At 45.1% G+C, this 14264-nt stretch overlaps 1 protein-coding gene across 1 annotated transcript; it reads left to right on the forward strand.

The window, feature by feature from the left end:
• The first annotated feature begins 12736 nt into the window (after positions 1 to 12736).
• On the forward strand, positions 12737 to 13766 carry LOC120699816 (fasciclin-like arabinogalactan protein 6). Its single transcript, XM_039983899.1, has one exon. It carries the CDS (start codon positions 12809 to 12811, stop codon positions 13628 to 13630), a length of 822 nt encoding a protein of 273 aa, XP_039839833.1. The 5' UTR covers positions 12737 to 12808; the 3' UTR covers positions 13631 to 13766.
• The last annotated feature ends 498 nt before the right edge of the window (positions 13767 to 14264 follow it).

Genomic DNA, 14264 nt, shown 5'->3' on the forward strand with positions numbered 1-14264 from the left:
GTGCAAGCAACACAAGGGTTTAGACAGGTTCGAGCCGCAAGGATGCGTAATACCCTACGTCCTGTTGGGTGGTGTGTATTGCCTTGGATATAGATGGGAGGTGAATGCGCTAGGTTGTAGAGCCTTACACCTAGAGGGGACCTTGCCTGCCCTTATATAGGTTGGGGAGGCAAGGTTACAAGGAAATCCTAGTCGATACGAGCCTAAGCGTCTGCACCGAGTACTACTCATGCGATATCTTCCTATACCGACTAGTTCTAGATCCTTTCGAGTAGTTACATGTTGAATGGGCATGAAATAGGCCCCATCCCATATCGGGTATTGAACCGTGCCACGTTAGGTATCCCGTGGCCCCGGGTCTGACACCGTTGAAGTAGGGACCAACACATACATATAGGAATTCTTTGGATAAGCCACGTAGTGTCCCTATGCAGTCACACCAAAGGAAGTGTGGTAACATGCCTGGCCCGCACATACATGGTTGGGTTTAAAGTTCTTTCAACTTTTACACGAGTTGTGGTGAATGTGTAAAACCTCTTGTCAGACCCGGGGGCAGCGGGACTGCTCATAGGCGTGGAATATTCTGGAGTAAGAAATAGCACATGGATGTACCTTACCTCTGTTATAACTACTCAGATAGCAGTAGGACTAGTTGAAGTACAAGGAAACTACCCGACCTCCTTGGAGTAGGACTCTAGTAGTACTCGGCTAGGACTTTCCATGTAACCCTGTCCCCCCAGACTATATAAGGGCGGGCAGGGACCCCTCCAAAACAGACACATCAAAAACAGCAAAGGCAATACAAACAACCACACAGGATGTAGGGTATTACGCTTCGGCGTCCTGAACCTGTCTAAGTCTTTGTGTTCCTTGCACCATCGAGTTCTAATCTCGGCGAGTCTCTGCCTACAATCAATCTCCTCGAGGTATACCTCAGAGAGCTTGGCAGATAAACACCGACAGCTGGCGCGCTAGGTAGGGGTCTTCGCCAACGATCATCGGAAGAATTCGATGGCATCTTGCAACGAGTCGACGGTGCCTCCCAAGGCACCATCTTCTACGTCGGCTCCTTGGTTTTTGTCATCGATGGCTTGGGTGGCTTTGACAGTCATCTAATTGACCCCAGCATGCCGAAAACTTCAGAAGATGCATGGCAACAAGAAATCGACAACTTCATCGACAAACTCGACGAGATCCCTCTCCCAATCCATGTCAACGAAGTCTGAAATCAATCCAATTTTGACGTAACTATATCTAAAACTCTTTCGGAATTGGAAGAGGATTTGGACAGTCTTTTGGAAACTTCCAGGCAAGAAGCCATCGTCAATCGAGAGGCTCCAATGCTTGATCTTTCTCAAGATACTGCCCAATACTACACAGCTTTGACACAGACAGTTCAGAATTATCTCAAAGACTTGATGGCAATCCCTCACCCACTAGTAGACAATTCTGAATTACTCAATGGAATGGACCGTGTCCCTGGAAGCATTCAAGAGTGCATCAGTCTTGCAGAGTCAGCTATTCGCAACAAACGATCAAGCTTCAGACATGAGAAAATTAATTCTCACACAGAGCGCTCAAGTGACATCTTCTATGGAATCAATTGCATCGACGATAAAATAGCCAATTGCACTAAACTAGATGAAGACATGCTCAAACAGGTCAAACCGAATGATCAGCAACATCCTGAGTTTGTCAACCCATGGGCATCAGACTTGTCGAACTTGGATAAAGAACAAACATTCATCGAGCTAATTGTGGAGGACGAGCTCGCTAAATGGTTGTTGGCGCCTACCAACGTCACCACTGAGCGAGCAGCGATGACGCCCGCAGACGCCAATGGGGGTGGCAGGTATTTCATGAACCATGAATAAATCCGCAAAGGCAAGGAATACCGCTGTAGCATTTTACCCGGGAGTATACCGGGGTGTCATTTATATTTCCGCTGGGAAGGCGGCGAATGGAAGTACATAGGCTAGTTAATGAACTTGATCTAGATTGGATATTCAATTGCATAAATAGGGTTAAGATATATAACATGGTAAGAGGTAGTGTGACACACACACAAACTACCTTAGAGATAAATAACAAAAGAAGCTATAGGCCGGGAGAAAGGCAGAAGTTTAGAGCACAAGTCAAAGGTGCTAGGCTAGCTATATCTATGCTATCTTATGGTTAGATTTTCAGAGATTAAACTATACAACATGGAGACCACAACTCTAGCTGACGGGAGAAACCCGTTCACCTAGGTGGCTTTATGTACCTCCTACCCCCCAATCCGAATGTGGATGATTACTAGGGCTCGGACAGGGCTGTCACCACCTACCGGCTACCTTACAATCCGTGGGAAAGGGTGACATCCAGTAACTCTTAGCTAATCTAGACACCACGTCTACATTAGTAAGCGATACTCTAGCATCCCGCACGGAGCCCCCAATCTTCGGATGGACAGACATCACAATAGAGCAAACATACGAATACTAGAGCAGTTGATAGAGTGCTAAGGCCAATATGTTAACCATCGCAAGTACAGGACGATCATGCAATGCAAGCATCGAATGATAACGCAACCAGATCACAAAGCATATACCCGATAACTCTGAACATACTTCAAGCAGATATCGGTAACCATAGACTAATTCGATTACAAACGACCGAATATTACAAGAGAGGACTAGAGTTGAACCCATACCAGAACTCTTGAGCAACTCCGGGGACTCGATGACTCCTAGACTTCTCCTAAACTCCACTAAGCCTACAGACTAAGGCCTTGTTTAGATGCAAAAACTTGTGGATGTAAAACACTGTAGCACTTTCGTTTGTATTTGGTAATTATTGTCCCATCATGGATTAACTAGGCTCAAAAGATTCGTCTCGCAAATTACAGATAAACTGTGTAATTAGTTATTTTGTTTAGCTACATTTAATACTTCATGCATGTATTAAAAAATTCGATGTGATGGGGAATCTTGTAAAGTTTTGGAATTTTGAAGGGAACTAAACAAGGCCTAAGCAAGAATGCTCAAGGTAAAAGAGGTGAGTGTGGTGTTTGTGTGTAATCTCTACCCCCTCCCTTATATTTATAGGAGGGAGCCACGCCCGATCAGTAGCTAATCCTTGCAGAACCGCCTTTGGGAGTGTTGATGGTGCTTAAGTGCCAAATTCAACCGTCAACTATACTCAATAATGAAGGAAAACTATACGCCTTACTCACATATTTGTATCACTAACCTTGCTCCACAGTTGTTTTCAAGTATTGTACATTTCAGATGAGCAAGAGTAGAATAAGACGAAAACACGCAGCAGACGCCACGCAACTATGCAGAAGATCGCATCCGTCGTCACCCACTTAAAAAGAGGGCCCATCTGGAAGAGCAAACGGGCGCGCCACGCATAATGCATACAAGGAAAGATACAAGGGCCCACCTGTCAACCTGCTAGAGGAGGATAGGGATGAGGGCCTGCCAGGTGGGGTCGGCCGAACCTGGCCTGGCTCCCGTCCAGGTGCATCTCGAGGAAGAGTAGCTGCCAAGGCACCTGATCACCTTCCATATGTGCATTTGGCGGGAACCGACCTCTAGAGCTATAAATAGGGCCTCCCCCCCCAACACACACACACACCTCATTTCCACCATTCCAAGAAGGCTCTCCTCTCTCTTGCTCTCTTAGCTAGGTAGTGGAGCTAGGCTAGTTCTTTAGCGAGCAAGTTGTCCTTGGGGTCATTGAGCAATCCTTGGCTCCCGGTATGGCTTTGTATCCGACTTGTCAGACTTCTATTCATAATATAGAGATGTGCCATGGTTGCTTTACTATCTTGATAGTTTATCAATCCATGCTTAGTTCGTTCATGAGTTATGCAAAGGTCTTGGTTAGGCCAGATGATCTAGGTACAGATAGAGGTTCGTTGTGTTTTCGGGCTTGCTCTAGTGTTTTACTTGTCCATCCGAAGAGTGGGAGACCTGGGGACACAAGAGTAGTGACTTCTTACATGAGCATGGTGCTCGGGTATGCGGGATCCTTCGGATATGACCATGCTCCATGGTGTGACTGGGGTAGATGGCATGTGGTGACAGCCCTGTCCGTCCGGCGTAACAGTGGTGTTGCATTTAGCGTATTCCCCGACGTTCGGGTTCGGTGTAGGAGTTCATGCATAGAGATAACGGAACTGGACGTTCTCCAGTATGGGACCTTCTCCCCGGTATCCTATTTTCCTGGCACCCGTAGTCCTAACCATGTCCTAACATAACCCCAGCTTTGGATAGAAGCACTAGGACACCTAACCTAGCCTAAGCTCCAGCTGACTTAATGTAGGATAGAGTAGTCCTTTGTTTTGTCGTTTCTCTCTTTTATTCCTTCCTCTTGGAGTGTGGATGTGTGCTGTGTCGCATTACCCTTGCTTATTCCTTACCTGGACTTACCTCTGTTAGAGTTTTGCCTATTGCTTGAGACACAATATCATGGTTAATGTTAAGTACAATACCTTTGCCGCTGCCATCCTTTGGAACACAAATAAATGACGATACCCTTACTCTCCGGGTGAAATGCTACAACGGTATATCTGTGGCAGAACCACCTAAATTATCCCGGCTCAAGTGCGCTGGCTATCACCATAAAGGCAACACCGGCTCAAACGCACTTCAAATGGAACAATTCTTGGTCTGTCGGGTAATGTCCCGATTCAACCACCGGTTCTCGGATCGAACAAGCATACCTCGCACGAAGGCGAGTCCAGAGGTATTACAACCACAAATTTTACATCACAAGCATAGTAATTATTACAAACTAGTTCAAATACTATTACAGGTCTAACTCAGTAAAACATGATACAAGACATAAGTTAAAGCTCAGAGTTTAAAGCAGCAGAAAGAAAACACGATAACTACAACACGTCACAAAAGCATACCAAGCTAGCCCAAGCAAGGTATCACTCATCGGGGTCATTGCGGTCAAAGACAGATCGCACTCTACAGACCAGCCAGGAGGCAAAGGGCAGGGCCAGGTCAAACTAGCGATCTGGTCCTCGAAACTCATACCTGAAAAAGGGTTCAACAGCAAGGCTGAGTATACTAATACTCAGCAAGACTTAACCGTCAACGGGTATACTTAGCCCACTTAGCTAGACTATGTAGGGCTTTGCAAGGCTCTGGTTTTCCTTTTGCTGAAAAGCAATAAAGAGTAGGTCCTTATCTTCATATTTTAGCTTTCAATATTCTAGTGGATTAACCATTCTATGTAAGCAACTAAGTCTACTCAACCATGGTAGAACAGTAATCAAACATCAAGATTGATCATAATAATGTTACTCTTATTACTCTGTGTGGCAAAGGGATCAAGCAGTCTCAATATCCGCGAGAGACGGACGATTCGAATCGAATTTCCAACCTTGCAAGGTAAACCTAACTCACACGTTTGGAACACCGTCGGGTCGTTCCCAAACAACCGTTAACTTTTCATTCCGGCTTGTGGATAGGGTCACCCTCCCCGCCTACAGGGCACCAACTTCCTCCCTGCACCCGTGTTGTTGCGCAACATAACAAAAATAAAACCTATCTCTAAGAGAGAGTGAAAGGTATATCCACGCCCCGGTCCGATCAGCTACTAGGCTTACCGCGTACCATATTTACGGCATGTGGCTAGTACTTTCAAACACTTAACCACCGCTATCACACACCGCAACCTTAGCAAAATTCATCAACTCAGACGGGGTCTCAACCGAGGTCATGATATCGTACACGACCCCGTCCGACGTCCTTATAGTTATTGCAGAAAATAAACAAGCAACTCCTATAGAGCTCGCGAGTGACAGACAATCACTCGACTTTTACCGGCCTTATAAGCATAGCAAATACGCGGACTCAAGTCTAGTGTTTAGTACATAGGTTCCTAGGATCATGCATCTAGAGTTTCAATTCAAATCCTAAGAACTGTAAATGCGCAAGTAAATAATAATGATAAGTTGCATAATTTGAAATAATGGGTCATGTCCGGGGCTTGCCTTCTCGGTAGTCGCTAGCCAAAACAGCCTTGGGCTCTTCCGAACTTTGGTCCGGGGCTTCAGTTAGTACAGCTGCGTTCACCTGGTCTTCTGGATCACCTTTTTCGGGCTCCAGGATCAACTCGTACGTCCCGTCCGCTAGAACAGTCGTATCTATATGTGATGCAAGAGATGAAATTACAATCACACTCATTTCACGATAAAGTTGTAGTCTAACAAATAGCAAACATACATTCACATGGGCAAACGTTTATAGAGTAGTTATTTAACATCTCTTACTCCACAAAATAACATGATCAACTTCACAAAAGAACTACACTAACTTCATAAAGCAAGTGGTAGTTGTTTCCTATAGCAAATAAAACATGGTTTGCTAATAAATCAACAACTCAGTACTCAAACAGCAAGAAATTCAGAAAAAATTACTCTAAACAGAAGGTATACAGAGTAATTAATCCTAAAAATGTCATATCAATTCATACAGCCCATTAATCATAATAAAGCAATTATTCAGATAGCACCTAGAGCAAGATTGAATTCTATAGAACAAACCACAAAACTTATGAAGCTCAAAATTTTTCAGAACAGACTTAATATTATTATGAACATCTAATAAATTTTTCAGAATTCATATAGGCATAAAACTCAAGTAATAAATTAGACAAAAATAAACCACATAGGGTAAAACTAATTAGTACAGGAAGTTTTATATAGATTCTGGATCCTAAATTTTGCAGACATGAACACACGACCAACAGAGTGTTCTACAAAACTTCTCAGAATTTTCTAAGCAAGGAAACTATTTATCTCAATTAAAGCCTGCTTAACAATCATTACCTCAAAGAAATAGCTAAACAGATCAAAAATTTCCCAAAGTTGGGAAACAACAATTTTTTAGTTACATTTGATCATGGAAAAAGTTTCACACACAGAACTTGAATATTTCTACCAACACAAATAAATTAGCAACACTAGTATATTCAAGAATCTTGAAACTTTGACCTAGCTAATGATGTCAAAAAGGTTTCAAATTTTTACCAAATGCTAAAAACACTGCAAGACACAAGCTAGCCAAAAATCACATACAGTTACTGAGTAGAACTCATGGAACAATTAAAGCCTATTTATGCTATTCTTTTTCTTGGATTAAAATACAGACAAGAACTGAAAATATGCATGTAACAAAACTTGTATCTCTTGTAACAAGGATTCCAAAAAATTTGGGATTTTATTTTTCTGATTTTTCTACGAATTTCTAGGCATTTTCAAAGTTCACAGCAAGAAATAAAGAAAACTTAAACTAGTTTTATAGAACAGCCCCTAGATCTAGCACAAAAGCCCCTGGAACTTTCTTTTCTTCATAAATGGGGTCCCTGGCCGTGGTCAGAGAAGGGAGCGGGGGTTGACCGGCCGAATCCCAGCGAGGTTCGTTGCCGGTGGCGAGGGGGAGGTTAGGGGAAAGAAGGAGGAAGTCCCTGCGCACCTTTTGGTGGTCTTGGATCGGTGGGAGAAGGTCAGGAAGGTGCTCGACGGCGGTGGACAGGGAGCGACGGCGGAGGTTCAACGGCGGCGAGGTTCTTCGGTGAGGGATTTGCGACAATGGGAGGATGGTGAGCTTCGCGGGCCCACTGTGGAGCTCGCTAGGGGGTCGAGAGGGTCGGAAAAGGGCTGGAGCGGAGGGTTCACGACGGCGTCTAGCTCACCGGAGTTGCGGATGGACGGCGGCGGCGTTCTGGGGTCTGGGTCGGGGAACTGGCGAAAAAGCGAGAGGATCAGCAGGCGGGGGTTCTTATGGTGCCGATGCGCGTGAAAGAGAGAGCGGCGGGGCTCTATCCCGTGCTGTCCACGGCGGCGGCGAGGTGGCGGCCGGCGGAGCTGTGGGGGGCGCGTGGCACGGGGAGGAGAGCTCTAGCGCGAAGGGCAATAGCGGTGAGGAGCTTCAGTGCGACGCGTGGGAGGTCAGCGCAAGCAGGAGGTGGCTGGGGCCGTGCCTGAGCGGCGGGCGGTGCTGCGCTGCGCCGGCGGTCAGAGAAACAGAGAGGGAAGCAGGAGGTGGAAGACAACTGGACCTAAATGTAATTTCAAAAAGTTCAGGGACCCTACTGTAAAACATCAATAACTTTTAAACTAGGGCTCAGATGAAAAAGTGACCAACATGAAAGTTGTTCAACTTTTCAAGATCTATAAGTTTGATGTTGTGCAAAAATTGATTTGACCAAAATATAAAGAGTTATTTTGAAAACATAGAAGGGATTTTGAATTTAATGGACTTTTGTCTTTTCCCTTGCAAAAACACCTCAAATTTGGACTGAAAAATGAAATTCCCTGCCAAGCAATGATTACCCTAAATTTTGCAAATAAACCCTCCACAAAAGCAATATTTGCTCTCCCTATTCAAATTAAACTATAAAAAGAACCTTGCATAAAATTATAATTACACATATAACCTTCTATATTCATAATAAGATCCTTTTTCAAGCAAATTACTCACATGATGCATAAAATAGATGCAATTCTACTGTGCAGACACCTAGGGTGTCACAATATCCGTGCGCTTGCGGATCCATCTGTAATCGTATTGATTATACTACGAGAGTGGCACCCCTTGGGGGCAGTTGCTAGGATGGGTTCGGCGCCCTCATTTCTAGTGATTGCACTAAGGACCGCCAATAGTCAATTCTGAGGTTGCTACCAAGGTCATCGCAAACCTGGTATCGACTTAAGAAATGCCAACAGGGAGCCCGTGAGGAGGTGACACGTGGTGAAGTTGAGGCGGTGGGGCCCACGGGCCTGGTCGGCCAACGGCCCAGGGGTGCCAACCGCCCCCCAGCTTCGTCCAGCAGGCTGTCCTGGACCTCCTCTTGTCCTAACTCTAGGGTATGGCCTATCCTAAGCTGGTATGGCTTGGTCTTTAGGCTCCACTTGGTCCGTTTGAGCCTGAATTGGTGCTCTGATAATTTCTGTGATTTTATGTCGGGCCAAAGTGTGCTTGCAACCTGCATATTAGCTCAAAAGCATATCTTGCATATTCTACAAGTGAAATGTGGTTTAGGGTTTATTTGAATAAAGATGCGTGTAAGAAATGCAAACTCACATGATTTTCTAATCAGGTTGGCGCTTAGAATTGGTATGTTGATACTATTATGGAATCTCGTGATGCAACATTTTTTTAGAATATTTTTCCTATGAAAGATATGCATAGCAATTCTAGATTTTCGACAGAGATAACTCCTCAACCTGCAGTACCTATCGAGTCTTCTGAACAATCCGATGAACATGAGCATGTCCTAGAGAAGGATGACAGTGAAGCTCCAAGAAGGAGCAAGAGAGAAAGGATTGAAATCTTTGGGTGACGATTTCACTGTGTACCTTGTGGACAATACTCCCACGTCCATTGCAGAGGCATATGCATCTTCAGATGCAGATGATTGGAAAGAAGTAGTCCAAAGTGAGATGGACTCAATTCCTTCTAATGGAACATGGGAGCTCACTGAACGACCCTATGGTTGCAAGCCAGTAGGATGTAAGTGGATATTCAAGAAGAAGCTTAAGCCTGACGGTACTATTGACAAGTACAAGGCTCGGCTTGTTGCTAAAGGGTACACACAAAAGGAAGGCGAAGACTTCTTTGATCCTTATTCACTTGTCGCTAGATTGACCACTATTCGAGCATTAATTTCCTTGGCTGCCTCATATGGTCTTATCATTCATCAGATGGATGTTAAGACAGCTTTCCTAAATGGAGAGTTGGATGAGGAGATCTACATGGATCAGCCTGATGGATTTGTAATGAAAGGTCAAGAAAAAAAGGTGTGTAAGCTTTTGAAGTCTTTGTATGGGTTGAAACAAGTACCTAAGCAATGGCATGAGAAGTTCGACAGAACTTTAATTTCTGCGGGCTTTGTCATTAATGAGACTGATAGATGTGTGTACTATCACTATGGTTGGGGTGGAGGAGTGATATTATGCTTGTATGTGGACGACATACTGATCTTTGGCACAAACATTGATGTGATCAATGAGGTCAAGTCCTTTCTTTCAAAGAGTTTTGATATGAAGGATCTAGGAGAAGTTGATGTTATCCTTAACATCAAGGTTATTAATGTTGAGAATGGGATTACTCTTTTACAATCCCATTATGTGGAAAAGGTCTTGAGCCGTTTTGACTATATCGACAGCAAGTCTTCTCCAACACATTATGACCCTAGTGTGATGTTGAGAAAGAACAGGAAAATTGCCAAAGATCAACTGAGATATTCGCAGATTATTGGTTCACTCATGTACTTAGCTAGCGCAACGAGACCCGTCATATCTTTTGCTGTGAACAAATTGAGCAGGTTCATGCCAAACCCGGGTACTGATCATTGGCATGCACTTGAAAGGGTTATGCGCTATCTAGCAGGTACTATGAGTTATGGGATTCACTATTCTGGGCACCCTACTGTGCTTGAGGGATATAGTGATTCAAACTGGATATCTGACGCTGATGAGCTATATGCCACGATTGGGTATGTGTTTACCCTTGGAGGTGGTGCGATATCATGGAGGTCTTGCAAACAGACCATTTTGACACGGTCAACCATGGAAGCAAAACTTACTGCTTTGGACACAGCCACTGTTGAGGCAGAGTGGCTGCGTGAGCTCTTGATGGACTTGCCTGTGGCTGAGAAACTAGTGCCGGCCATCCTTATGAACTGTGACAATCAAACGGTGATAGTCAAAGTGAACAGTGCTAAGGATAATGCAAAGTCATCAAGACATGTTAAAAGACAACTGAAGTCTGTCAGGAAGTTGAGAAACTCTAGAGTGATAAGTGTGACTTATATTCAAACAGACAAAAACCTGGTAGATCCCTTTACAAAAGGATTATCACGGAATGTGATAGATAGTGCATCAAGGGAGATGGGTATGAGACCCGTATAAGTTGCCACAGTGGTAACCCAACCTATGTGATCGGAGATCCCGTGAATTAGGACTTGGGGAGAACAAACTGATGGTGAACTGAGGAGAGTAATGGTTAAACCCTCTCTAAGAAAAGATGCAATACTCTCAGTTGCTGTAAGGCAGGTTGGCTATTTGCCTTAATGTGTTTCTGTTGGCTCTAATGAGTAAAGGTGTTGTCCTACAGAGCATTCTTGAAAGAACACACCTATATGAGTCTGACTGTCTAACATTACAGTCTGTGAGATTTGGGTGATCTCTAGTAAACTCATGAAGAGACCAGGGAGTACGACGTATATGCTCCACCCGCGGAGAAGGCTACTGGCAGCCATGTACTGGTTATGACTTTGAGTGAAACTTGTTCACACCAAACTTGCAATTCAAGGCATAGTCTATTGTTCATTTTGTGGTTAAGTGTAGCTTGGAGCTCTAGGTGAGAGTTCAACTTAACAGTCCTCACTAAAACACTGGTATGTCAAACAGTAGTGAGAAACAGGCAAAATCTATAAATGAGTATTTGAGATCTGGTGGGGGATTATTAGATTTATTGGCTTGGCCCATATAAATAATACTAATAAATCTCAAAGGCCCGTTAGCGCTAAGATGAGGTACATCATCTATTAGTCCCGTATTGCTAATGGACGAGGGTGTAGGGGGTTTTTCTCCCTTTAAATACGGACCACCTCCCTCATGGAAAAAGTGCACCATAGATCGTTATACGTGGAGTCCCCAAGGTTTGGGAATTCATAAGAAGATCTAATCTGAGTTAGTGTTTTGCCTCCTCTCGTTGCTACGCCGCCACCGTAGTCTTCTCCATCCCGAGCGCCGGCGTGCACCGGCGAATGGGAGAGCAGGTCTCCGGAACCGCTCGCTCTTGTGATCCTGCACCGGGAGAGGGCGAATAAGGTTTTTGGGAAGCGCTAAGCGCGACTGCTCATCTTCTTCGCCACGGCTCATTCTCCGTCCAAGTCAGGAGCTGCGGCGTACCGTCGTCTGCAACGCCGGTTGCTGCGCTCCGTTCGAAGGACCGTCTTCGTCTCGTCTGCACCTTTCGTCTTCCCGGCGGCTCCCGCACAGTACATATTTTGTGATCAGATCTGTTTCATAATCATGTTTTCTGAGATCATGTTTATGATATACGTACTGTCTAGTATGTTAGAGTCATGCATGTTAGGTTTAATTCTCATCATGATAAATCTAGTTCGGAATTTAAACTTACAGTTGTCTATTTTTCCAACAATAGTAAATTAAGTTTAACAAGCTAGATGCATTTATTTATAATTGTATATATGTTTAGTTCTAGCTATTGCACGAGAATCGGCTTTAAAGCCAATGATCTTGTTGGTATATCGGACTACATGACAGATATCACTCTTATGGAACTATTTCGAATACCAGCCGATAGATTATCTATTAATTACTAATTAAATTTATTTTTACTGTTAATTGAGGTCAAAATAACTTGCACGCTCCGAACCTATAGTGGAGATAAGCAGAGCTCCCAAACCTTAGCATGTCGTACTCCACGAGATTTATTGCGCCGAGTTTTGCGGCAACATATGGTAACATATTTCAGTAAAGAAAATGCCAATTCACATTATATTAATGCACCTTGTATACATGCATCTAAACATTGGCCAGCTCATCACACCGCCGAAAATAGCTCCAACTACTTTTCACTGTTAGCAGTTGAAGTTTTATGTTACCGTGGACCCCAGTCCGCTTCCCTCCAAATCTGCATGCAGCCCTGACTCGCACGGACCACATCCACCTCCCCTACAAAACCCCGACCATGGCAGCACCCTGCCACACTGGCTCGCTGTATCCTCAGTTCCACAGTGTTCCCAACTTCATCACCAACGCGCAACGCAAATGGCCTGTCACACTCACACCGCCCTCCCCCTTCTCCTCCTCCTCCCTTTCCTCTTCGCTGCGGCTGCCGACGACGTCGTCGCTCCTGCTCCAGGTCCATCCCCACCAGGCGAGCTCAACCTGACCAGCATCCTTGAAAGTGGCGGGCAGTACTCGACGCTGCTCCGGCTCCTGCAGGCCACCCGGATCTCCGAGCAGCTGACCAGCCAGCTCAAGAACTCGTACGATGGCCTCACCTTCTTCGCGCCCAACGACAACGCCTTCACCAAGCTCAAAACCGGCACGCTGAACGGCCTCACCGACCAGCAGAAGATCCAGCTGCTGCTGTACCACGTCCTGCCCCGCTACTACAGCGTCACCACCTTCCAGACCGCCAGCAACCCGCTGCCCACCGAGGCGTCGGGCCCCGGCGGCATGTACAGCATCAACGTGACCACAACCACCACGAGCCACCTGGTGAACATGTCCACGGGCGTCGTCGACGTGCCCATCAGCAGCACTCTGTCGGCCAAGTTCCCGCTCGCCGTCTACTCCGTCGACGATGTGCTGCTGCCCGAGCAGCTGTTCGGTACGTCTCACAAGGGCGGGGCGCCAGCGCCGGAGCCCGCGGGACAGGCCGGAGCGGCGGCTGGGAAGGCGAGCGCGCGGAAGAAGGGTGGTGGTGTCCCGAAGAGCGACGTGGCAGCGGAGCCAGCAGCGGCAGCGGGAGAGGAGGCAGAAGACAGCGAGAACGCAGCGGCTGGCAGAGGGAGTGCGGGGTGGACGAGGACCATTGCTGCTTTTGCTCTCATCATGGCCGTTGTCAATCTGGTCGGCGCTTGAAAGTGTCTGCATGCTGGCTCATTGTCTCTTTGTTTTCCTCTTATTTCACCACCCATTTACTAAAGTTTAGTTATGTCCTGGGTTTGTACGTAACATTATTGTGATAATCATGATATTCAGCACACTATTACTTGAACTTCTGAATTCCTAATCAAAATCCGACTAGTTGTGTCTGCACTCGCTAGTGCGATGCTTTTTTGCGTTCTCTGTCCTCCACGTCAAATAACCGTTGATGTAGGGTCTGTCTATAGCCTGCTTGGGTGATTTGGGGGGCATCTACACTCGAGTGAAAAGACAAAGCAAATCACACGAAACAAAACCAAAAAGAAAACTGAGTGAATCAGAAGACTCTGTCACCCGAGTGAGGAAGCCCATCAAATCACTCGAATATAGCAGACAAACAACAACTGAGTGATTCTTGGTATAGATGACACTCAAAAACAAGATTTTGATAAAAAATAAATAATACAACAAAATAAGAAATATAGCCTACAACAAAATTGCACCAGAATCCACATTTTGAAAATGTGGGTCTGATCCAATAGAAGGCACAAAAAGAGCTAAAATATTTATATTTTACAGAACGGGAACCATGAAAAATTAATAAGTTTGAATAATCATAAAAGAACAAATT

This window comes from Panicum virgatum, chromosome 1K (genome assembly GCF_016808335.1).
Source record: "Panicum virgatum strain AP13 chromosome 1K, P.virgatum_v5, whole genome shotgun sequence".
Taxonomy (NCBI): domain Eukaryota; kingdom Viridiplantae; phylum Streptophyta; class Magnoliopsida; order Poales; family Poaceae; genus Panicum; species Panicum virgatum.